A 27,573-nucleotide genomic window follows, 5' to 3' on the forward strand; every position below is an offset into this window, starting at 1 on the left:
TGTCATGCCTTCACTGTACCTGACAACATTTTTTTATAGGAATACTGTGTCAGCAGAAAATAATATTTCTACAAACAAAAGCTTATTCATTTTGGTTACAGTCAGGTGAGGTGTCTTCTGTCAATGAAACTACTACTCACGGTGCAGGCTGAGGGAGATGTTGATGGTGTGGATGTTTGTGACAGTCTTGAGGTCAGGGATGCTGGCGCACTTCAGCTGGGTGGCAGCAGGGGTGTCACCCACATCTATCCAGCAGACAGTCTCCTCGGAATAGATGAAGTCCATAGCCATGGTCTGCTTGGTGGCGATGGAGGGCAACCGGGACATGGAGCCGCTCAGGGAGGTGCAGCGGATGTCATGGAGGTTAGCAATCAACAGCATAGGTGGACGATCCACTGGCTCTGAGGATGGTGATCATGACAGCGGAGTGGAAAGGAGGGGAAAAGCACGGGAAAAATGAGGGAGAAAAGATATGAGGAGGAGATGGAGAGGAGTCGAAGGTTATATATTCAACGCACACCTGTAACACATCTCTCTCCAGTAAACAAGCTTGTAAAACAAATGGGGGTGCCACACCATGCAGATGTGGTTATCTTATATAATACAGCAGGGAGCCATTTTCCAACAGAGAAACAAATTGAGTCTAATCTTATGTTGGTCTAGTATGAACTGCATCCTTGGTCTCTGCTGCACTTTTTGTGCGTGTGTTCTCACCATTTTTGGCTTTGCAAGAGCGGTTGTCTGGCTGCAGCAGGTAGCCCTCCACACAACTGCAGGTGTAGGAGCCCTCAGTGTTCGTGCACGTCTGACTGCACGTCCCGTACACACTGCACTCATTGAAATCTACAGAAGGAGAACACAATGTATTAACAGACACAGTCAGTGATGCAATATATAGGGATTGTACGGTACTTATTCACAGTTTACTGCACTGGGCGTTCCTCGATGCAACATTTTTCAGGGTAGTCAACAAAAAGCAAAGGCTACTACCAAACCCTGGAACATGTATTTATATTCTGCCTCGAGGCAAGTGGTTTGATTAAAAAAAAAAAAAAAAATTCTAATCTACTCTACATGCTGCCCCACGCAAATTCCAGTCAGCAAGTAGAAAGTCAGAGTAATAAGATGATTACTTTTAAGGTTACTTTAGCCAAGCTAGAATAAATATGCCAAATCAACCACTTACCTTTACATGCCTTTCCATCTGCAGCAACCTCAAAGCCATTTCTACAGTAGCACTGAGGCCCATCGTGAGTCACAGCACAGTGAAACTGGCACCCATGGGAGGCACAGTCTGGTGCTCGCTCTGTACCAAAGAAAAACACAAACACAGAGAACGTTACATACTGGGGAAGCTAACACTGACTGGCAGGGGAGCCTCATAAATTTTGATTCAGAGGGCTGAAAGACGTGGATAACAATGGCAGCTAAATGAAACCTGTTTAGGTAATTGTTTTCTTGATCAGGTTTTTGTAAAGATGTAAAGATTAAATGTTTATGTTAATCCCAGTGTAATCTTCACAGAGCCATACTGTCATATCCTATCACAGGATTGTGGATGCGCGCGCGTGTGTGTGTGTGCGCGTGCGTGCGTGCTTGCGTGTGCATGTGTGTGCGTGCATGTGTGTGTGAGAGAGAGAGAGACCGGGGGTCGCACACGTGCATGCATGTGCGTACATCTGTGCATGTGACAGACAAGGTGATTTGACTGCACACGCGTTAGAAGGCCTCTTCTTTCCCGCCCCCAGAGGGAACTCAAGGACACATCCTTTTGGCAGGACATGAAAGAGGGGCATCCACACATCCCTTCATCGTCCTCTCTATAGGGTGTGTGTGTGTGTGTGCGCACACACATAGATATGTGTGTCTAGGCTAGGAGATAATTGGGGTAGAGTGTCTATCGTAGATTGAAGTGATGTGACAGAGAGGGGTTCACATCCGAGATTACAAAATTATATTTCAGACATCTTCTGTCAGCTTTAAACCTCCAATAAAGAGTCTTCTGATACTCTCGAACTCAGGCTTATAAAATATTTCATTACTTAGGTCATGTGCGCATCCTCGACAAAGAGGGCTATGACCCAAACGGGGTGGGTTCTTTTGAAGCTTCAGCACAGCTGCCACAGCAACATTCAACAGCGAGTAAGGCCTGAGCCGTCACATATCAGCACTCACGCTCCACATGCTGATCTAAAGAGCTAAACTTGACTCAAAATGGACTGAACTTGTTGAGAAACCTTCCCATTTAATCATTTACCAAGTGTAAACACTGATATGACAAAACTGTGAATAAGTAAAAATGGAAAAGAAGCTTCCAGTAAAAACAAAATTTACCTCGCTGTCCAACAAAAAAAGTGAAAGGTCATGGGCACTATGTGTACTGTAGCTAGAGATAGTATGGCTGTGAAGAGCAGACATTGGACCAGTGAAGGGCTTATTATATAAAGCCTTTGGCACTCTGGGCCACAATGACCCTTTTGTTGTGGCCCCACTGAAAAGAAGAGTCCTCCAGCAAACACTGTGGCCCATATCGAATCCATTCCCTGAGCCTCAAACTGTGAGAGACCACAGGCAACTAGAGAGCTAAAATATCCACAAATGCACCTCTTTTCAAGGTCATTTTGGTCCATTTTATACCTGAGTTTCTAGCTATGGGTGGGTGATATAGGACAAAATTAATATTGCTATAATTATCAAAACATTATCTCAATATAACCTGTGATGATACAAAGTATTCAAAGTACATGGTTAACTTGCATCCATTCATTTTTGTATTTAATTTTTTTCCCTAAAAATCGATTATAATCCATTATAATTATAATCCTATAATAATAATAAAAAAAAAGTTTCTTAAGACATAATTATATGGCGAGATAATAATGTTAAAATGCATCGAAAAAAGCATTTGGAGGGTAACAAAGAAAATATTGCTTGGATCTCTGATTCACTTTTTGGCTTTTTCTTATAAAAATAATGCTATTTGCCCTTTGTGATAGTCCAAAAAAAAAAAGTTTTTGGAATGCGAGTGTGCAAAACCTTTTGCTTGTTCTAACCTCAGAGAGCATTTGTAGTTGTGTGACAGTAGGGAGAGAAGTGGAGGTAGAAAGGGGGGGGGGGCAGAAAACAACAGTAGAACAGAAGAATGAAGAGGAAAGGAAAGCCAGGGTAAACAGAAGTGGAAACGAGTGCATAAAGGGTTTAAGGATATGGAGTGGTTAGAAAGTTCCAGCTACAAGCAAACAAGAAGCAGCAGCGTGTCAGACGTTTGACCAGGGGTTAATGAACGAAGCAAACAAATCACACAGTGACACACTGGCGGCCTTCAGTCCTAAACAAGCATGCCAAAGCCATTGATCCTGTTATTGCATGGATGGCAACCCTCGATTTCACTCATCTATAGCTCTTTAAAAGGGACGCAGGGAGTTAGAGTATGAAGCTGTTTGTCAAAAGGCCCACCAGCCTGAGCTTCATGAGAGGACACGTCACATTTCTAAACTATAAATCCCATCTTGATGTTGCAATACTTGCATGCACAATTAAACAAATGTCAGTGACTCAAGATAGCAGACTAGAAGACCATTGATGAAAATATCAGGCATACATGATAACATCAAACATGTATGAAGATTACAGGACGAGTTCCCATTGTATCCCCTTGGGGTTGCGACCTTCTCATTGAAGGGTTGCAACGAGACCCAGCTGACATCAATATTCTGAAAATTTGTCTGTAACCAGTCCTGCCTTCTGGCGGGCTCTTAGATTTACTAGAGACAAAACTGCCATATGATGGAATGTATTACCAACGCACACACAAAATGAACACATAAAGAAAATGGCAAAGGGGTGATTAGCATAAGCAGGAACAGAATAAGAGACAATGAAAAACACAATATTAGGAGAGATTATAGAAAGGGGAAAAAAGAGAAGGAGAAGAACTGCCCTTGGCCTCCATCCACAACCAGTGCATGTATGAAAGGTATGAAAGTTGACATTTTCCTCTAAAATCTAATCCTGGGGGCTGACAGGTTGGGTCCAACAGGGTGACGCAGTTTGAATGAGACAGAGACCAGGTGGGGTTGGGATCATGGTTCGTAGTTACGCAACAAACCTGTCATGACTGAATGATTTCATAAACCTCTCTCCTTAAAAAGATCAGTTCATCTATCCATCAGCTGGCTTGAAAATAAATCCCTTTTCTTACTAAAAATCTAATAAAAACTACATAAAGCCTGTCTCCTTTTTCTGAGTCCAGCAGCCGTTATTGAAAGCAAAAATTGAACATTCACTGTATAAACAGGCTATTACAGTGTGACATTTAAAAGTAATTCCCAGGACATTCCTACTTTTGTGCTCTCACTGTCTGTAAACAAATCCAAACATGCCCTTGTCCTCTACCTGCAGATGACAGGAGTCTACTGTTTCCCTACATCGTTCCATCAAATTACCTGATTTCTACTGCTTAAAGGTAATGGTTCATACATTCTGCATACTTCCAGTATTTTTTCTAAAATACCAAGTATGTATTTGAATTTGTCTTCATAAGCTGTCACTGCTCACACTTTTTGTCCCATATTTTGTCCAGAAGATGTCCCTGGCCAGGTTGTTTCTATGGAACAATAAGGCTTAAAAAAAAAAAAAAAAAAAAAAAAGCCTTATTGCTTCTTTAATAAATTGTATATAGTCTATCTGTGCCTATACTCTATATGTCATTTTTTATGGATTGTCATTCCTTTCATGTAATTAATTTGCATTCTAGCATGCCATATAAATGTATTAAGAATTTGGACAAACTTTCTATTTATCCAAACTGTGAGAATACCAATCTCATTTAAGTTTAGCAGATCAGACACTAAGACAATTCAGCTGCTGCATTCTGTGAAACAACCATTTTTTAATGATACGGTTTCATGATTCATTCCATTAAATGCTGTATATAATAGTACTCAGTGGTAAATGCTGCATTACTGAAAAGTGAGCACTGTCGGGTATGGGAAATCAGACATAAAGGAGATAACGCTCTGTATATCCAGGTATGTGAGTGTGCATAGGACAGGGGTAGTCAGTAAGGCTCAGCAAATGGAATCAGAGACGTGTATTTATTGGCAGTTGTTTGCAGGCTGCATAGTCAAAGGGGGCGAAGTAACCATTTGTAAACACAGGCATGGCAGCAGCTTGAGTAATGAGCAAACAGTAGCTATCGTAGTCCCAAACAGTGGCAGCATGTTGCCCCAGACGCCTAAATCTAAACTCACACAAATACTCAAGGAAAAATATACTAATGCACACAGAAAGTACACACACTGTGGCAACAACAAACCTTCCCAAACACACGACAGTGTAACTTGCTTAAGAAATCAGTACTTCAATTTTCTTCAATCTGCAGCCCATTAAAAGTAAATAAATCCATGACAGTTTACAACATCATAGTGTCTCTACATACAGCAATGGGTAAAAACTGGCCATAAAGCAGGGCTTTTAGTGCAAGACAACTCTGATTGCAGCCAGTAAACTCATTTAGGTCAAGACCCAGTCATGAATAAAGATGAAAATGTGGTCTTTCCACCATCAGCTTCAAGTATTATGACCAATTCTCATTCCACAGTTAGTGGGACAAGAAGGACAATGAAAGCCCACTGCATGCATAAACAATAGCATCAGGCCATGACAATAATCAGGGTTCCCTTTGGGAGAGTGAGGAAAAGCGAAAAGCTCTCGAGTGCTACCATGACCCCATTTTCTCTTCCCTATCAATCAGTCACTTCTGAGGGAGGCAGGTCTAAGGCCCTGCACCCCATGAGAGGCCCCATCGCCCACAAAATGACAGAGAAAGGACAAATGCAGGCCTGCAGATCAATGAATAGACTCAACTTTCACCCATGTGACAGAAAAACAGCATAACTGCCAATGGCCTCCAAAGGCTACATTTAGTTAAATGGGCTTTTTAAATATAGACCTTGAAGTATGTTTTGTGTCTTGACCAAAGGACTGCAAAGATCTGAAGTTAGACAAGGAAACTTGGGACTCAATCATCACTGGTTCGGATGCTCACTAAACCACATTGGAAAAGATTCTCATTATATGCTTTGTACCAAGGCCCAATCCCTGGTAATATGTGACTACAAGTGTTTATTGCTCCCTTCTTTTGTAAACAAAGAAGGTTGTGATGTATCTGAAAATGTGGTTTTAAATCTTAAGGTTTTCTCTATAATGTAATATTATATATACAACTCAGCTGATCTGCTTAATCAGGACTGTGAGGGTGTGGTTAGATTGATAGTAACCTTTAACATTAACGTAACATTTACATTTTAATTTTTGTTGATTGCATAACAACGTGCATTTTCTGATTTGTTTTTACTTTGCAAAAAGTCAAACAACACTAATCAAGTGTCAGATTAAGTGCTGAACCTTGGCACCATAGTCTCAGTATCAACCTCACCACCAATCACAGCTCCACTGAGCCCACCTGGTTGCTCCCTGCTATCACTCCTATACATAAATCACGCCAACTAATCCCAAACCTTGCCACACACTATGAAAATGCTGAGGAAATTTATTTAAGCCAGATAAAATTCCTGCCTAACCTACCTTGCTACTCTCCCCTCTCTAACCACTCTTGTCAACAACTTTGGCAGAATTACTTGGACACACTAACTGACAAAGTGTGCTTTCAGACATCAGCGCCCAGGTATACTTGCCCAACCCGGCAGTTTGCACAAGCAAACACTAGGAAGCTTGTGAAAGGCCAGGCCTTTCCTTGAAAAGAGGGGAGCTCACAAACAGTAATGCCAGAAGTTCTGGACACATTTCTGGTGTGTTTATGTGCGGGGTAATGGGTGTGTTTGGGTGTGTATTTGCAAGAATGTGACGGTGTAAACGTATGTTTGTGTGCACATGTGAGTACATGCATGCACTACAAGCACATGAACATGTAGGTGTGTGTGTATAAGTTTAGATGTGTCTTGACCATTGCCTTATGGAGGACAGTTGGACTTGTGTCCTTGGGCACAGCCAGTGCATGTTGTGACTGGGTGACATCATTGCCCTGTTGTGTAAAGGCCTGTCCATCAGTGACTACCAGCGTGTGGGATACTAACACTCTCACCCACTCTGTACAACTGTCCACTTCATCTACCAAACAACACTCCTGCTTTTCTGGTCTAATCTTATCACACTCAAATGCTCTGACTAATTCACTACAACTTTTAATCTAATAACTAAACCCTGTGTGGAAGATTTATAGATTAATTCTTTTTGATACGGGTTGGTCGACTGAGAAAGCATTGCACTTCAGTTTTAAGCAAATATAATAGAAAAACTGACATTGAAACAAATAAACTGCAAATGATATAAAGATTAAAAAAAAGGGTGTATTAGTTGTATTACAAGTTAAAAAGCCTAAGTTACTAAATATATCTAAAATAACTCAAATTTACCATTGCAGACACTGGAATAGATAATAGAAGCTTTGGTTGATACTTTAAAATGAGCAGAAAAGATAATGTGATCCGAGATTACAAACATTGTTTGAAAACTTGGCATCCCCACCTGTTGTTACAGGACTTTGATCCACTGAGACATTAGTGCTGATTTGAAATATCTGATTAAGTGATAGCAATCCTGTGAAGGCAGCCAGTGTTTCCTCCTTGTCTGCTGAAACAAAGACCAACACTATGGACACAATATGTTCCATTTCTCATTCTTCTGTAGTCCTTAATTAATAGTAGAGGATTTGATGGAATTCTTCTTCAGCTGCATCTGGGCTGAATGCTCATCATTCCCATAGGGATTGGGGAAACATCCTCATAGCTGAGCTGATTGATAAATTAATGACTTTTTTCCCCAGAAAGAAATTCCATTGTTATTGCACAAGCCAGAGCAGAGCAGCTCATTAAAAGGGCCTAATAGAGGAGATTACTGGATAGATATTATAGTTTTGGTTGGGAGGACAAGGAGATGGCAGCTGGTTGGTCATTTCTGACCCACAACAAAGGGCAACACTCTTGTCTGTGTGCAACAGAAGAGATACAGAAAAGGATGGTGCCTCCTGTTCTGCGTGTGTTTGGGAGAAAAAGGGAATTAGTAGATGTGTGTGCATACTTCTGCGTGTTTATTACCTCTGCAGTGAGGCCCCTCGTCCCAGCCATCGGAGCAGTCGGGGACTCCGTCACACAGTTTGCTCATATGGATACACACATCCAGGTCCAGACATCCATGTTCATTGACAGGACACTGGTTCACTCTGTTGTGTGTGCCTGGAATACAAGCAAAACACATAAGGAAACAAAGCAGTACAAAGCAATATATAGAGTCAAACTCCAACAAATAAATTATATACAGTGGTATAATGAACACATCATAAACTCAAAATTTGTGCATTTGAATTAAGTTAGGGTTAATAAAACTATTAAACATAGCACCCACAAGAGTCGATTTTACAGTGTAAGGTTAGAGTGTGGCAATGTATGAGGCTGAATTCCTTGTGGTAGGCCCTTTACCCAAGAGATATTATCACACTTGGAAAGATCTCAGTCAAGATCAAAAGAAGGAAATATCCTTAACAGCACAACAGTTAACCAATGTTAGATTTTTTCATTCTTATATTATTATTATGACTTCTATTTAATCAGCTAGTTTAACTGAGATCAATATCTCTTTTGCAAGAGACACCTGAGTACAGAGGAAGGAACAGACACATGTGCACCCAGACAACAAAACACAGCCAGTCACACACAACCGCATACAAACTAGGTTTGTAGTCCAACAAAGAAAATCTTGGTCGAGTGAAATCTTCAACCAATCTCTTCAACCAAATCGAATGGTCACAGGGGAAAAATAATCTGCACATTATCTCTAGATTAACTAAACCGGCCACAGTGCACTGAGTGCACTCCACGTGTTAGCCCTATTAGCCTAAATGAATTATATATAGACATAAAAAAACTAGTATTTGCAGCATATTCAATCATTTTCACCGGATTATTTTATACTGAAATGATAACAGACTCAGAGCCGACCAGCGTGCACCTGCCCATATTCATATGATTTCCAAAAGTAAAAGTATATCAACTGGTAATCCAAGCACAGGAAATAAACAAGCATTAAGCACGCAGTCAAGTTAGCCTTATATTTTGTATGATATGCCATGTTGGTTGTTGAGCTGTGATATGCAAATTGCTGTTTGCAAAGTTTATACTCGACTTTTTCTCATCCGTTTTCACAAAATGCAGTCACATCAATAACTTCTTTGACATGGTGTCAATTAGTTTGGAGCTGACTCCAAGTAAACATTCATAAACGTTAAACAAGTAAGACCAAGCAGTCTCCATTAGTTTGGGCGAGTTGTAGGTTATGAAAACAACTTTGATGTTTTTCAAAACCACGCTGCTGCTGTGAAACAACAGTCAACAGGTTTAATCCAACACTGAAATATAAAACTGCAGAGGACTCCTGCGAGATAAAAGGTTCTGGCAGAGTACGGCCTTTTAGCACGCTAAACACTTAATGTTCCCTGCACGTGTCAGAGACAAAAAGCCAAATATTATGCAGATGTAACATACTTCATGTGCACACATGCAGTTACTGTATATGCCTTCTATATAAACAGTATGCCAAGTAACAGTGTGAAATATTGTCCAGAAATTTGATTTTGTGGTATATGTTGAAGGAAAAATATTAGAAAATTACAAAAGTAAACAAAGATATAGACTCTAAAGGGGTATGGAGGGCAAAGGACAGAGTGTGAGCTCCTCTGCTCCGGAAAAAAAAGAGATTTTTTTTTTTTTTTTTAACCAGCATCAGACCAGAACATACAGTAGATGTAGTCTCTTCCTCGCACTCTCTCCCACTCTTCCCTCTATCTCTCCTCTCAGCCCACACTGCAGAGCAAACAGTTTGCTTTGCCTGTTTTTCTTCTTCCTCTACTTCTTCTTCTTCCTCCTCCTCCTCCTCCTCCTCCTCCTCCTCCTCCTCCTCCTCCTCCTCCTCCTCCTCACTCTCCCTTTCTCTATCTCTAACATCTGCTGACCCATTTTAGAAAAACACAAGAAGCAGAGAAAATAAAGTTCACCTCCTTCGCAGGAAACGATCTGTAGAGTTCTGCAAGTTATGTGCAGTACCGGGAGAGGCTTTGAGAGCGTGATATCTGCATATTCACAGCCTGTAAACCAGTTTCAGATGCCTGCTTCAAAATCCCACATACACAAAGTCTTTGGTGTCTGAATATTAAGCAGCTGTTGCAGCCAGAATGCAGTTCCTTTGACCCTTATTTCTGCTTTTATCCATTTGGAGCTTTAACTCATCTGAACTGATAGTCTGAGACTACAGGGTATCGCACTGTATGCTGCACAGATTGTAAAGCCTGCCAAGAAAAATCTAAACTATTTTGGGGATCATTAATATGGTTGACATATGGCATTTTATTTCGTTGTCATGCACATCTCTTATTACAGCTAAGAGGAAAGTAAAAATATGTATCTCTCAATGGCTAAGTCTATATATATTCTTACAAGACACGTAATTTTATAAATCGAAGTGCAGATATTCATAGAGACTTCAGGGAGAACATTAGCCTGCACGTTGATATTCCCTGAAGAAAACCACAAGTCCCCCTTATCCATCCAAGAGATTAATAACCACACACAGAGAATAAAATGTAACTCAGTTAAGACAAGTGCCTTAAAGTGACAAGAGCTTCCATAATGATCCCACCACAGCAGCCTGTGTGGAAAATGTGCCACATTCAAAGAGAGAATTAGCTTCCCATACATCTGGCTTAGGGAAAAGAAGAGCAGCTCTCCCATCTGGGGGATGCTAGCATATTAGCAGCCCTCCTACAGCCTCGGCCTCTAAGCCAGCCTGATTTACATTCAATAAACTGCCAACCTGGGGATTTCTACATAAACTGCAGTACCAGGAATAAACTGCCATGCACACTGGAAATGAAACCCCTGACAAGGATTTAGCATTTGTCGACAGTTTTCATAGTATAAAAGACAAGTCATAGTAAATGTCATCTGAATGAGACCCACTGCACACATCAGTGTCTTTGCAACTACAGTATGCATACATGTAAGTATATTTGACAAAAAGTGACATGTTAAGGATTGAGCACTCAGACAGATTAACTAAGATAGCAACTGTGCGTCCTCTTACGCTATCCCATGAACCTCTACTTCACACACACACACACAACAAAAACCTCTTTTCTTACACACACTTCTACCTTTTCACTGGCCACGCAGCAAGCAGAATAAGTTTTTGGAAACACACTAACAATTGCCAGGAATACACAACAGCCAGAAAGAATTGTTTGAGTCCCACAACACAGTAATATCTTGGCAGGAGCTGAATTGGGACCAGCAGCAGAAAACTAAATAGAAAGGACAATATGGAGGATTAAATAACTTTGCAGGAGGGACAATGGAGAGGAACCCTGTACTCCCTGCTCCAGTTTAGAAAGTTGTTGGCAATGTATTACAATAAGCCCCCCCCCCTCACTGGCAGTAGCCATTTTCTGTGTCATCTGTCAGTGGAACCAACGCATTACCGTGCAAAGCAGAGGTCAGAACACAGAACATAGCAGAATGTCTTTTGTCTTTTTTCCTATGTAAATACAGTATACACACACTACACAAGCCTACATAACATTTTAATTGTTCTATAGCTGCTGGTCTACATGTGGGCAATTTTGCTTCTAGGATCATACCAGGATTTATTTCAGTAGGTGTTTCAGTTGAAACATAGCTCTTGTTTTGGTTTGATTTGACACATTATGTGGGCAGTTCTGCTGTATTTGCAATCTTTTGGAAGAAATAGGGTGGTATCTTGGACCAAATCTTCTGTGTGTCCCTTGTTATCTCTTCTTAAGAAACCTAGCCTTGACAACTTTGACTTTTCAAACTACAGGTTCCTTTCCAAGCCACTGTTTGTGAAAAAGTGACCAACCATTTTCTATTAGCATCAATTTCCATGTATTGTTCATTTTGCAATGTCTTGGGTCTTACAAACTAAAGTGGCCTTTTAAACCAGATTGAGTTAACTGGTTTTCTTAAACATGGCTTACAACTTTCCTAGATTTAGAATATTCTGATCTAGACTATTTTTCATGAAGACCAATGTACACCACCATCTAAGTAAGTGCTTTGTGACGGGAGCAAAAACAATGCAGAGGTGATAATTTTACAGCTGGAGCCCAGAATTATATTGTTGTCACAAACTGGAAGGTCTACACTCTTCTACTTTGTTCCAAGTGTTGATCACATTAAAATTTTTGGCAACTGGCATTTGGCACCTTTCACTGTTAGACTGGAGATTTATGTGGTGTCAGTGAAGCAACAGTACATAAAGTCTGCAATGTCTTTTCTGAACTGAAATATCATTACATCTAGAAGTAGCTGCAGGCCAAACCGGCAAGTTACAGTGTCGAGAACATGGAAACTTCCCAGAGGAAACTTAGATATATTGTATAGACATCATATTCCCATCCAAACTCTCTCAACCCCAGATGCTCAGGAGTACAAGAATTGAAATAACTGAGTTTTATAAATGTTTAAGGAGGTATACACTACACAATTACAGCTCTCAAATGTTGTTTCTCGGTGGAAGAGTGCAAATCACGATTCAAGGGCTTAACTCTTCTCTCCTCTTTTCTTTATATGTTCAGCTTGAAAGGGGGACCATAGTGGAACTGATGATAGTGAGTACAACCAGAACAACTTCTAGTTTACTCCATACCAGAAAGCAGCATGTATGGAGAATCATTTCTGGAGCATAAAGAGAAGACGGACTTACGAACCAAGATAATGTATTGTTACCATTACAATAGCAGTCCTTAACAACAGAAAGTCCGAAACGTTCTTGGAATGAAACCTTTTTTCCTGCTGCCATTGTCTCATCTGCTTTTAGTCCTCCGATTTCAGCAATTTATGAGCTTTTTGTTAACCATTTCAACTTTGATAAGCATCTACCAAGGACTAACACAGGAGGTTGAAAGTAGCTTCTTTCACTTAATCCCAATTATTTAGTTAGGAAGTAAATTTAAGATCTGTTTCACTTTCTAAAACATCGTAACTATTCTAGAATAAGGCCCTCAGTATGTTTAATAGTTACCACAGGCAGCTAAATTTATTTTTCCAGCATAACAATAATTTTCATTTTTATGCAGATTACTAATAGTTATATTTGCAAATAAGTATAACTCTTAAACTGGAGCTACTCACAAACTGCCATGGATATGTTAAATGCTTAATGTCACACAACTAGCCAACCTAAAATTTCTGCTCTCATTCAGGTGGTCACTCATTGTAAACTTTTAGTGAGGAATTGGTGTTTTTAAATGTTTAAGCTTCTGCAAACAGGATGGCAGAGATCTTCTTTCCTTAAACAGAAGAGTAATTCCAAAATGAAATATAAATATAAATGTTAAGTACGAAAACAATAAATAATAAGATATAGATATATATCTATATCTTATTTATTGTTTTCGTACTTAACATAGCAAATTCCTATGTTCTTGCCTTGCCCTGAGTCAGAAATGCCTCTTTGCTCTCACATTACAAAAAAACACAACTGCTAGGATTTGTATGAGACCAAAACATGAGATCTATCACCCTGTGGCTTACATTTCCTACCACATTTGTATTACCTTTGTTACTTGAAACTCTGTTTAAAAAATTCTATGAAACATAGATAGGATTATAAAATGATAATCATGTCCATCTGAAAGGGGCCAGGAAATAAGAAAAAAAAGAAAAAAGAAAAGTGAAAGCACTTCCCTTTTTTTTTAAAATTTGTAGGTACCTTTCTGAAACCTTTTGTTTTCCTAATTCATTGCAGACCAAACCACAAAAATACCACAAAGAGAAATTAATATAGAATAAAGAATCTCAAAATTTTACATGGCTAAGGATTACACAATCTGGAGTGCTGCGTCGATGAAAACAAGTACTTGCCCTTAAGTATCATTAGCATAAGAGCAAAGGGATATAATTATCACAGAACATTATTTTAGAATAATGTAATATGTCGCTTCACTTGGGGATTGGACAGATTCTTCAGTGAGTCTGGCAGCCTTGGAGACAGCACTGCAAGTGAGAACAATGTAAGATGCTTGGCAGTGGAGTGGATAACAAACCAAGAAAAAGAGGGCAAATTACAACCCTCACACCTATTAGAGGGCAGAGTGGGGATAATTACATTATTGCACTAAACTGTGTTTTCAGACAATAGTGATATTAGAATATCCTCGTTGTGTCTTCAGGGAACTTCACTGCTGAAACCTTTCTCCAATCTGCTGTCTGATCTCTCTCTCTTAGTTTCTTATCTGAATCATATATTAAAGAAATGAGTGCTCGGATTCATCATGACTAAAACATTATAAACTATGAGTCATAATACAGAACTTATGCTCAGCTATACCAAAACTTTTATCGCAGCATGCATTCTTTGGAGTGAAATATAACTTTGTGTGAAGGCAATATTACACATTGCCCCTGAGCACAGTGTAGATTTAAGGAATGCATCACTGCTTGTGTCACCTTCAAATATTTCCAGAAACACAGGTTGCTGTAATCCCTCACATGTGGCTCTGGGCTCCACTAAGGTTGTCTGACCGATGTGTGATGTGAAAGACAGTCTATCCCAATGTGTGCTTCCCTCCAACACCTCAACCTCTAGACCCCACCATCCCCCATCCCTCAGTTCCTGCAGTTATGCAATGACCTTAAATTTGGATCCCCTGTCGATCTTTTGTCCTGAGCATAAAAGCCTCCCTTTCTTCCTGCTCTTTGGATTCCATGGCAGCCCCTGACTGACTTCCATAAAGTCTGCTGTCAGCTCAAATGAATATGTTGTGCTGGGTGACAGGCAGGCCTGCCCACTGACCAATTCTCCTCACTCTGGAATCACACTTTTCAGCAGCATGCACAACAAGCACATGGCTATGCCAAACCCTACTGAGGCAGCCATAGCACACAGGACGTACATTATAACTTACAGAATAGCACATTCGGCTCTCACTGGAAGAAGACCAGATGTGCTAGTTTTTCCTCCACGCTTACCATCATCTTGAAGTTTGAAAATATATATAACAATAAATGTAATTGTTCTGAGATAACATACTGAAACCTAATGAACAAAAATCATGACAACTGAATTATACTGTGTATTATATGGTGTGTTTTACTGTATCTAGTGTCTTGACTGTAGAAACGAGCATACTATAGAGATCCTGACAAGGATCATGTCAAAGTTAAACTCCACTCAAAATCCATCTTTTAAGTATTAAACACACCCCTGGAGGCTGGCAAAGTGGCTGCAAAAAAGTTTTCTCAGTGAAAATCGTATAAAAACTCCTGGAAAATAATCAACATCTCTGCTGCCCATGCATACAATCAGTGTGTTCCAAAGAGTCCTCACTCTGCCATAATAGGTTAAATATATTGCCTCCGTGTCGCAGGATCATCCTCTGTAAAGCTCTGCCAAATCTAGTGCATTTAGGCAATTCTAGGCCGAAACTTTGAGTGTTTTTAACATACTGAGCATATGGAAGGACAGCAGAGAGGATTGAGTGATGGTGCACGAGTATTTGTGAAAATTTCTACAAATCCCTGGAAAACCATCATAATCAACTTAAATTAGTTTGACCTGACTAGATCCAAAGTTTTTTAACAAACTGGAAACATTTTACAGCCAACATTCAAGCCCAAAGGGGTCGTGTTGCTTATCCCTTAAAAGATAGAGCTTGGGTGGAGTGTCAGTTAAGGTGGAATTCTTTCAGTAAAAACACCAATACAGATCTGCTTATTAAAACATTTAAGTCTGTTAAATGTGTTGCCACAGAGTAAAACAGTATGGAGTCTAGCATCAAATACAATCTGACTGTCACTGCATAAAATCCACCACAGACACTTTCCTCAAAGTGAAATAGAAAAGAGACAGCTAACAAAAACAAACCAAGTCACCATCTGCAACAGGGGGAAAAACTGTGAGGTAATTACACCAGAGGAAAGACTGGAGATGAGATATGAGGACTGGGGAACAGAGATGACCAGAGACTAGCTTCTCCACCTGCTTTGACAGACATAGTACATAGGACAGAATGACAGAGGGAGGGAAGGAGACAGGGCGTGGAGGAGACAGCAGAGAAAGGGAAGTGGTGCCTGTGTGGCGTGAGAAAGCCCTGTGTTCTCTGTCTGTTGATAGGCCGGTGAAGCTGAGGAGAGCTCAGGGCCACAGACCAGAGGGATTTACAGGGCTTTGCTCCTTCCTCTGTGGAAGCAGTGTGTCAACCACTGCCACTACAGACCCTCCTGCCCCTGCCTGGTGCCCCCTGCAAGTACAGCTACATGACTGATTATAGGCTATGAAAGGATCCCTCCCCCGAAACTCTACTGTAAAGGGCTGTTTCTATAGAAAGAGGATCAGAGCCTTACAAAGCCATTTCCATTTTCCTCCTGAGCCTAAATGCTAATCTGCTCATTTTCTCCTATACAAAGGCTTTTTTCTGCTAGATCATCCATTCTTCCCATCGCTCTATGCCTCCATCCCATCCCACCACCACTGCAGTCTGTTCTTCCTGGTTGTCTTGGAGAGGCTGCTGGGGCATGGCAGTCAGATGGGCCGGACAAAGGACCAGGCTGGCAAGTGTCCAGAGGGGGCTCAAGGGCAAGAGATGGACAGATAACCTTGTTGTGTGGCCCTCAGCCGCCTCAGGCAGCTGCATGGAGATGATAACTCAATCTTGCCATCAGACCTTCCTACCAGCTTGGCCTCGGGCCTTCACATCCACTGACATGAGCCAAAATGTGTGTGGGCCCGTGGACATGTGTGGTTTTGTGTTCAAAGTTACTTTCACCACAGTGTCGTGCCACCAGCGTTACATCAGACAAACTCTTTGAAGCAGTTTCAAGTAGGTTAGTACAAATTGTCCTGTTGAAAGCAAATGACATGAAATCCTATTTTTTCTGAAAGCTTAACATGAAAGTTTAAAATGAGAGTGTGTCTGGATTTGAGGATCCGCATTTTGCTATTGTTGCGTTAAATACTTTTAGGCTCTTCATCCGTGGGTCCCTCAGTTTCATTATGAAAGTGCATTCCAGGTATATCCCCTCAAAATTACTTTCTAAAATCAAGAAAGAAAACAAATGAATTTGTTTTATGTATATACAAGTATATGTGTGTACTATGTCTACTAGCCTATGGAGACAACTTAAGTGACAACTTGACAGTGCAAGCGCAGGGAGTGGCTTGTCGTTTGCAAGTGTTAACTACTTTGAGTTATCAGCTCATTTTTTCTCTTTGAATGAAAGTGGATAACATTGCATGGGAAAATAAAGGCAGCGTATTTGCATGACTGAGATGCATTTGACCCCCTGCTTTGAAGTCCTCCTGTGGACATTTTCATGCTAAATCAGGGGCTAAAAATTCAGAAAATTAGGGGCAGACAATTGGTGCACAAGGTTTTTTGATGTTGAAAGGGATTCCTTCATGGCAAGGGTTTCTCATGACAGAGAAAGTGCTTACATGCTAGGGGCTTACTTAAACATCTGTACCCATTCGCTGGCGCTCCCACAATGAATGAGGTTCTCGCAAGGATCATAATTGCACACAGACTTGGGTTACAGACAGGGAGTCAGTGTTCTTTACAGCGACTGTTCCAACAGAGCTGTGAAATGGAATGAAAGTAGTGACACAGCACTTTTAATTTTAACAACAGCATCATGAAAAATCTGTATCCAGAATGGTTTGAAAATTAAAGCTATGGTTGTCAAAAGTCAAAAGCCCTAATTTTGATACAGTGAGATGGAGGATTTCAATAGAGAACTACATTCAGAACCATCTCCAAAACTTTTAGCCAGTTATCGTTGTAAAATGTCATGACCTCATTAAAAATCTCTCCAAATCTCTTCATGACTAAAAGGCAGAGAACTGAAAGGCTGGAAAGCAGTTAAATTTAGAAAAAATAGAATAATCAATTTTGCTGATGTGACATTGGTTCAGAACAGCAGGAATAATGCTGAGCGACAGAGAATCTTAGCGCGCAATATGTCTCAGTGGATTTACTTTATGTTTTTGGTAATCCAAGAAAAAAGACCTCTCGTGTGGAGCTGTGTGCAAAAACAAAAACCTAACCGGATAGTTAATAAACATAGCACATATGTGCAAAAAAAAAAAAAAAAAAAAAAAGAATCCACATCTCTCTAGCCGAAACCTCATCAGTCTGCTTAGCTTCTGTAAGGAAACCCATGGATTGACATCATGAACAATGCAAACACCCTCTCCCTCACCACTTTATCACTGCTAGATAGAGATAACTCTTTGACAGCATACCACAACTACCTATAGGAACGTTACAGAGCAGCAGTACTGCACAGAGCAACCATGGTTGAGACGCATAGAGCATAAACCCCTGCCCTGAGGGCATGTGTCATCCACTTCCTGAGCCCTAAGCCTGTATGTAATTGAGTCGAAATGGCTTGTCTGAAACCAACTGAAGCCAGGCAGTGAGGGGGAGCCAGTACAGTCCCTGGGAGAGGATAACAGGGTCACACCTGCAGACAGGGGCCTGTACAGGCAGCCTGCTGATGGCTATCTGAGTGTCTACTAGAGGTAATGAGAGGGGGGTGCAAACTGGGGGTCTGAAGGTTATGACTGCCCTACAGCTGGCAACATGCCCAGACCCCCACCAATCCATTTATGATGATAATTCATGCAGATCCATGTGCAAAACCAGACATCCATGCATGCAGCTCCATATCACTCTGCTTCAATACCCCTCTAATAAACAAGCCCATAGGCAAAGGAAGCTAACACACAACACTGACCCAGCATTAGCATCAACTGCCACCTCAACCACAGCACCTCTACGCCTCATTTGATGCGATGTTACAACCCCTCTACTGTGGCAGAAGTCTGCCTTTAGCTGCTCAACATAATTACAGCCCAGATGAATGGTTTGGAAACGACAGGCAATTACACCTCCAGCCAGTATGATACTGAAGAGTACACTTTCTTCCAACATGGATACTAGGAGTGTAGATCAAAGATCCTCAACAGACAAAGGCACACGTTTACAACAACCACCACTCTGACAGCAAGTGAATTCATGATCTTTGTAAACATAACAAGTGGCATTTAGCAAAAACAAAGGTGGTGCTTCAGATAAGTTAGCTATAGTCACTGTACGGTATTCATCACACCACATGAGTTTGAGGATGAGATGATTAATTCAGGCAGATTCTGATTTTTTTACCTTCACAAGTGCTCTTTTCCAATAATAATCAAATCTATTTAAGAAACAAAGCTCCATGTTGGCTGCATACACTGCCTGCACTGTCACAGTTTCTGATTTACAGGATGGCCAGAGTGTGGGGCGATCCTGCACCAAGACGGAAGTACAGCCAAGCATCCGCGGGAGGGACGGACGAAGAATAGAAGAGAAAGAAAAGGAAGTAAATAAGAAAAAAATGTTTTAGCCATGTGAATTCTCAGTGAGCACTCTTTGTAAATCAAGCCTGTAGTTAGTAATTAACTTGAACTGGAGATAATGTTGTAATTATAGGAGCATGCATCACTCTAGCTCCCATCAACATTAACAAACAAAACTAGACCGTGGTCTGGGTGCATGTTGGAACAAAAGTCTAAAAAGCAGGGAATTTTCTTGGAAATTAAAAAAATAAGTTTGAAAGAGAAAGTTAAACTGCTTTTGTAAACTTTGCAGCTGATAAAAAAGGGCAGTGGATGAATGGATGATACTTTGAACTTTCACAAATAAAAAATTGCATCAACACAAAACTTCCGCACTTGGTCCAGATTTCAGTCCCCTTCTAAGATGGATCAATGTTTGGCCTGCCTTTATATCTACTATCGCCAGCTCACCTCATTTAAGAGCAGCCTTGTTTACAGCATGTGTCTTATAATTCTTTCCAGTAGGGGAGGAACTAGGCTGATGACCTCCAAACCGTTTCAGCTTATGAATGGAAAAGCCGGGACAAAAAGAAAAAGACTTTTCCATTCTTCTGATTTAGAGCAGGATTTTAAAGGGGACCTATTATGCTCATTTTCAACTCTATATTTTTATTCTGGGACTACACTTGAGTAGCTTTGCATGATTCAGAGTTAAAAAAAAAGAAGTCATTATTCTCTCAAACTGCCTGTTTTGCAGCCCCTTAGTTGAGCCTCTGCTTGATACAGATAATATTAACCAAGACCTCCTTAAGGAGCCTCCTTAAAAGCCCACTTTCTTCTGATTGGCCAAACATCCGGAAGCCTGCCAATGGGCAGCGTACCCAGCGCTTGTGAGCACTGCCTCATCCTTTTTCTGAAAGCAAACTGTAAAACTAAGTAACTAGTATATAAACTATATAAACTACAGAATATAATTGATTGGAAATGGCTACTTCTCAAATCCATCTGTACATGTTGGAGCCCAAATCCGATTCGGGAATATGAGAGTGGTCAGCACGAACATCCACAGCAGCAATGATTACAGCAGGGTGTGTCTGTTCGGTAAATATTACGTCCATTACCTGTTTATTGTGTTGCAACGGTGGATTTAGTCTTTCAATCACAATTTGTATATAGAATTTTTTCTATATATGCCCCTGTTAATACTTGTACATGTAGGAAATGCACTAAAATGCCAAGTGAGTGGAAAATGTCTGCTGTCAGGAAACACAAAAGCTAACGTTGTTAGTAAAATGTTATTCTGCTGCCGCCAAACGACTGCATGGTAAACCCGCACCGTTGGTTATTTCTATGCTGGAGTACATTAAATGCCTATACTACTACTCAAGTAGACTGTTTTCGGAGAACGAGCTGTGCTAGGTGCTGATGGTGGTATAAAGAAATCTGCGACAAGCTGACATCAGCTTGTCAAGGAAGTAGAAAAAAAAAAAACCATTGGAAACCCAGCGTTCAGAGCAGTCCGATGCCTGAGCTTTTGTCTCGCAGGGATACGTTTACCTCATTATTTGAAACTTTGACCACGTTTAATATGGACATCCGACACTGTAACATTATAAATATATCAAAATAAGGAAAAGCATAATAGGTCCCCTTTAAATAACCTTCAGAGTCATACCCCTCCAAAACTCTCCTGTCTCCATCTATGCTGGCTCAGGCCCATTCATTCCATAGCTTTATCTGCAGCCCTTCATTCCAAACACTATTCACATTTTAATGGGTGGATCAACTAAACGACTGTGGATAAAATCACAGTCTGGCTGTGATACTTAAAAGGCGCCTTGCCTTTGCCTGTTTTTTAAGACTGTAAACACATAGTGCTGTAAAGAGGAAAAGTGCATTAATTGCAGGAACAGATGCTTATTATGACTGCCTCCGAAACTTATATGAATAGAGACGTGCTTTAACTAAAGGTAAAGCGACAGGCAAAGTAGAGCCCATGGGAAGTGGGTAATTGAGCAGAACATATCTTGATGTTCTGGTGAAACACCGCTCTCCATCTCTCCAAGCAGAAGATGAATCACACCATTGTCTGTGTCACCAAATTACATAAGTGCTATGGAAAATTCACTCAGTTCAGTTGCTTAGTAGAAAAGAGCAGAAATCGAATGGCCGCAGCAGAAGTATGTGGGTCACACTTAAATGAAATCGCTAGTGTTCTGTGATTACTGTCATTTACAAAACTAGAACTGATCATTTTCGACCCCTCTGAAAACTCCTTAAGCAATTTATTTTAGCTAAATTTACTGTATAATTTATAAATAAAGCGTTAAGCTGTTAGCAGTAAATTCTCAAAGTAAAATCTGTGTGAATCAATAAACATAGAAGAGTGACAGAGGAAGAGGATGAGACTTTTTTCTGTTCAGCTTCACCTTTGTAATTTAGCTCTGAATGAGAAATGTCCCCAAACCAAATCATTTCAAAGACTGGATGCTTAATACAGCGAAACTCTGTGCATGGAAGAGATTGCTTGACCTGTCCGTGGGAGGGGAATCCAGCTAATTTTAACTTTCTCTGTTTCACCACCTACAGTTAATATTTTATGTTCCTATGACCACGGCATCATGATGCAACGCATTACCCTCAGCTATTTCACACATTTTTAATCCATTGTCCTATGTGCTAATACTTAATTGTGTTTTCACCCACAATAACAAGTCTCTTAATGCTGGGTGTCAGCTGCTTGTCTCTGCATGCCAGACTATTGTGAGAATGGCATGACAGATGTAAGGTGTGGCACATGAAGACAGTAAAATCACCATTAGCGCCTGCATAAAAACAGAGGGAAGGCTTTTACCAGGGAGAGTTTATGGGTGGAATGGCAGGATGGAGAGGCACACAGATGTGAGTGGCTGGGACAAGACTCTTAGGGACTGCACAGATCCCGCAAGAGTCCAGACAAGAGCAGACACATCCCTGAACATTCAGACTAAACATGGCCACATAATTAGAGCTATAATTCAGCAGAGCAGCCAGAGCACATACTGTGAGCCTGTGTCCTCCGTAGACAGGGCATAACCTATCCTCTTATTCAGTCCTAAATTAAACAGTCTGAACATTGTGCTGTTGTCTCTTCAAAGCCAGTCAGAGAAAGTGAATTTGATGTTGATTTAACATCATGTGCAGCAACAACATGGTGTCGGCATGAGGTATTACTCAGTGTTTAAAAAGGTTGATTTGCATAAAGAGCAATCTGAAGAAAACAACGCTGAGTAAAACCAGTTATAATCCTCCTTGCTCTGAACCAACAGCTTGGAGAGAACATGGGAGCTGAGGACACAAGCCTGCTGAGAGACAGTTTTAGTAGCTACTTTCATGAAGGCATACTTACAGATGTCTGGTGATTCGTCTGAGCCATCTGGACAGTCCTTCTCTCCATCACAGCGCCAGCCTTTGGAGATACAGGTCACCTGGTCCCTACATAGAAACTGCTTAGAGCTGCAGGTCTTGGGATGGTCATCAGCTTTGGGAGCTTGAGAGAAAAAAAAAGAAAAAGAAAAAAGTGTGAATCATCATGAAAAGCAACTGTGGCTGGAAATGCTTTTAAATCACAAATACATTTAGAGAGAAATGCAATTCTCAAGCACCCAACCTAAGAAACACCATCACCAAAGTGAATGTTTTTTAAATCCGTTATTCTGTTACTCTTTTTCTCAACCATTTAGCCAACAACCATTCTCTCCTGTGCATAATCTACATAGGAAATTTCCAGCTTCAAGTAGCATAGACTTTAACTCTGCAGGGCAAAGCAACATGCAAGGGTCAACCCAAGTTTACAGTGATGTTTTTGTATCAAAAGACCCACAGGCACACTCTATTCAGAAAAAAAACTCCTCTACAAGTTTACAACCAACAGTGGTGCCTTTTAGTTCTGGGTTTGTTTGTTGTTTCCCCTCTTCTTACGGGCATCTCATTTCTTTCTGCTTTTTTTTTTTTTTTTTATTACTCTTAAGGTGTGTTTTTCAACTCTCACCACAGAGGCTCTTTCATGTGTCACGGTACAGACATAACTGGGCATTCAATCTCCGTCTGACCCATGGGAAACTGCAGAACGCACTAGTTCTGGGCAGTAAGTCAGCACAGATTGTTGAGGTGTACCACAAGCTAGGAGCACCACAGCAACGCTCATGACCCACCAGCAGTGTGACACTACTGACATGCTTTAACTCAGCCACACTCAGAAAAGCCTTTTTCAAATTGAGCTCTACCTCCAAGGCTTTGTGTGTTTGACTTGTCACTTATGTGAAAAATGTATCCATTTTACAAAGGAGAAACATATTTTCTCACTTACCTCTTGTGGTCCCCAGCCGTGGAGACAGTTTTAGTTTTATTTGTCCAATTTTGGTTTTATTTGTCCAGGTTTAGTGATACTTGTCTTTGAGATTCCTGCAGCTACCTCAATACAATTGAGGTGAATGGAACTGTGCTTCTCACAACACTCAAGAATGATCACATTGTTAGTTTTCATAGGGACAATTCTTTTTCAGTAGAGAGTAGTTCCAATGACAACTGATCACAGTGAGGTCTTTGGATTATTTGGAGTGACAGGAACATTGTTTCTGTTTTTTTAACATAAGGTTTAAATAGTTCAAGGAATTTTAATCACCTATAGAGGTGGTGGCAGGTATCTCAAATGGATATCTCAAAAAACTGGATAAATAAAACCAAAACTACCTACATGGCTACACATCACTAGGGGTGAATAGGAACATATGTTTTTCTTGTAAACTGACCCTTTAAATGGAAAAAATATATATACATTTAAAGACTGTATGTAACAAATAAGAGAGTCAGTATATTTTCAAGCCCATTAATAACATAATCCATCACTAAACTAGCCTTGTTAAACCTGAATAAGAATTAAAACAGAGAAAGCTGACATTCTCTTTAACGTTTTCTCCCATTATGAGGAAAAATGAAAATATGCTGCCAAATATATACACAGGAAATGCTTCTTTGTATGGGAGTGGTCAAAAATGTTACACGCAATGAAAAAAAGCAATGCTCTGGGAAGGACAGCGCCGAAGGTCTCATTGTGATTCTCTGCAGGGACTTAGCCCTCTCTCGCCCTGGATGCCTTGTCTCCCTACGTACTTGGCAGGCAGAGAGGTGTTTGGGGCGGGCGGTCGGGGGTGTGTTGGGGTGCACCAAAAGGGGGCTGGGATGTGACTGAAATCACAAGAGAGCATGAGGCTAGTATATCATTGCAATCACGTTCCTTTTGACTGTCAGACTAAGGGGTTTAGACCCAAGCCTTTTTTTCATTTGACAGTGAAGTGTATTCGTAAGTCAAACACAAAGACATCTGAGTGTCATGTTTTTGTAAATACAATTAGAAGCTAAAGAGTTGCAGGGATCAGATCACAGCTTTCCCATTATATCAACAACACCTTGATATTTGAGGAGATTAGGAGAAAGAGAGAGAACTGGATTTTAAAATGCAGCGCTATAGACCTGTTCTTCTCTTCACACAAGGGCAGGGGCAAGGCTTATGAAAAACAATTCGAGTGAGAGAGTCCATATTAAATGCCATAAGGCTGAGATGAGAGCAAGAAAGAGAGCTGCAAAAGAATGGTAAGAGACCAGTGACTGAATCAGTTTAGGCGACATGCACACACCCAACCTCTTAGTGAAGGAATGAGAGGGAGGCTAGAAATGGCCTGGGGCCAGTTTGTTAGTTTTGCTCAGCTTCTATTTAGCTTACCAATGTCCCGGTACATTTGGTATGGTGGTAAATACACTGGATTTGCCCGCGCTTATAGGTTGCCATTTAATCTGCCTAAACAACCAAACAAACAGCTGCACTGACTGGGCCCTGAGCTGAAATGAGTAAACGCACTGAAACCTCTGCTATGTGAAGGCATTCCCTCGGACTCTCCTCCCTGTGTAAAGCAGCTGGGCTGAGCCAGTTGTTCCCCGTGAGTGGGCATAAAACTGGAAATAAAACATTGTGGTTTCTAATTTTATCATCGCTATACACACCAGCATGAGATGACCGCAGAGGGGAGAACCTAGAAGCCTAATTGGAGGTTGTGGCAGAGGAGAGGTTAGAGACTGGGGGGAATACTGGCAGCCTTCCCCCTCAGCAGTCCTCTTTCAAAGCCCACTTAAAATATCTCAAACAGAGATGTGAATTGTTAATTCAACCTGCAAAGCTGCTTTTTTCCCCCCAAAGTTACTGCCAAAATGCTGACAATTTTTAGAGGGTCCAAATCAGGCTGGGATGTTAAACCATTTGAGTTCTCTTTGCCTACAAAAGGGAATAAAAAAGGCCTTTATTTTGTGTCCTTGGATTGGCCCAACAGCAAACACCAATCCCATTGAATCAAGGTACATACTCCATTTACAGGAACTCCTATAAGCCCTGTGTGTTCGCCTCCAACAGAGCTCCCTCCTGATAATGCCATCCTAACTAAGGCATTTCCTGCCACAGCTGAATGGCAACTTGATCACACTGCTGTGACTAAATGGTAGGAAATCCAACAGCATTAAAATATTCTAGCCACAAAACAGCAGGATTATCCATTAAAAAAAAAAATAACAACTTCATCTTCTGTTGCTTATGAATTTTTAAAGTAAGATCAGTATGGTATACACTTAAATATGAAAAACCGTTCCCTCTGCCTTAAGATAACCTGATAAAAACAACCATCCTATGGGTATCTATTAAAGCCGAAATACATCTAATTAGAGAGGAAAATGAGAAAACTAGCTTTCACAGCCTTAGTTGAAACCCTCAAGAGTTTTGAATTTCACACCATTACTCAGGAAAGGAAACTTTGGAAGGTCTACAGGAAACAGCATTTCTATTTCCGAAGAGAAATTACACCATGTACGAATATCTTTATTTGGCTGGTTAAAAAAAAAAAAAAAACACACAAAAAAAAACCCCAACATGTTTTTAAAACAGCTGTCTTCCGCAAAAACCAAAATGCCCATCTCTGTCACTCTGATGTAGTTACAATATGTTTGACAGTGTGTTTCACTTAAAATATCTTTATGGGAAAGTGATACAGTAAAGACATTAAATATGATTGCTGAGAAAGTCCTCGAGGCAACTGTAAGCCCAAAAGTGCCTGAAGGCCAGTACTCTGTGGAAATGTCCTGAGTATTTGTCCAACAGACAGGGAATAAGTGTTTCTACTCAATTATTTAATTCTCTACACTTAACTAAACATCAAACTAAAGTTTTTTTCAATGGATTTCAAGCTTTTACTTGGAGAAGGTGTTTTTGATCAGAATGAGAAATCACTGGATGTAATTCTACTTTCTCTCTTCATGATCTCATTTTCTTGTGAAATCTTTCTGTTTTACTGACAAAAGGTCCATTAAGGGGTTTTCCTCTGGTTATTAAGTGCTGAAACCTAGCTCTATGTAGAGTGAGTTCTATAAAGCTGACACATATGATTATTTTTTAAATTGCTATATTTTAATTGCTATAATTCAACAAGCACGCCTGCTCATTGTAGGTGCTCCGAGGGTAGAACAGAGGGCTACGCATGATTGTGTTAGAGAAGCTAACCTGACTTCTCCATGGTGTTGTCATTAAAATATTCACTGAACAAATGTTTAAATCCTGAGCTGAAATACACACTACAATATAAATCACTGAGTTACTTCCTGGTATGTGAATGCTCAGGCTCCGATTGGCGAACATGGTTTGACTTAGAGCATACTGCCACTTGTATGGAGCACACACTGTATTTCCTTATGGACAGCCACTGGAGCTCTATGCTGTGTGAACAGTGCACACTGAATTGCCCCTAAGCACTGTGCATGGCAAAAAGCATTAAAGACGTGCGAATGAGCAAATGTATAGACGTACACAGAGTTTGGCTCGTTCCTTCTGAGGGCTTGAAACGTTCCTTCTGAGGGCTTAATAAAAGGAATGAAGTCCTTTCAAGGCCATGCTGTCATCTGCAAAAGGGAATTTAAGGTGTTGTTTTCTTTTTATGTAATCCAAAAACTTAGCAAAACAATCTCAAGGGGCCAAAAGGAACACTGTGGGATGGAACCGGATGGGATGGTGAGTATATGGTGTTGTGGCACCAAGCAAGCAGGCAAGTGATGGATGCCTCTAGACACCATCACCAGCTGGGACTCAACAGT

At 40.6% G+C, this 27,573-nt stretch overlaps 1 protein-coding gene across 1 annotated transcript in view; it reads right to left on the bottom strand.

Moving 5' to 3' along the window:
• Window positions 1-27,573, bottom strand: part of lrp1ab (low density lipoprotein receptor-related protein 1Ab) — an 88,577-nt gene that overhangs the window by 52,847 nt on the left and 8,157 nt on the right. The window contains exons 2-6 of the mRNA XM_040152061.1: window positions 22,796-22,936; window positions 8,118-8,255; window positions 1,187-1,306; window positions 715-843; window positions 141-401 (exon numbers count right to left, since the gene is read on the bottom strand). Of these exons, the coding sequence (XP_040007995.1) occupies window positions 141-401; window positions 715-843; window positions 1,187-1,306; window positions 8,118-8,255; window positions 22,796-22,936 (789 nt within the window). The remainder of the gene's footprint in view (window positions 1-140; window positions 402-714; window positions 844-1,186; window positions 1,307-8,117; window positions 8,256-22,795; window positions 22,937-27,573) is intronic.

This window comes from Xiphias gladius, chromosome 18 (genome assembly GCF_016859285.1).
Source record: "Xiphias gladius isolate SHS-SW01 ecotype Sanya breed wild chromosome 18, ASM1685928v1, whole genome shotgun sequence".
Classification (NCBI taxonomy): domain Eukaryota; kingdom Metazoa; phylum Chordata; class Actinopteri; order Istiophoriformes; family Xiphiidae; genus Xiphias; species Xiphias gladius.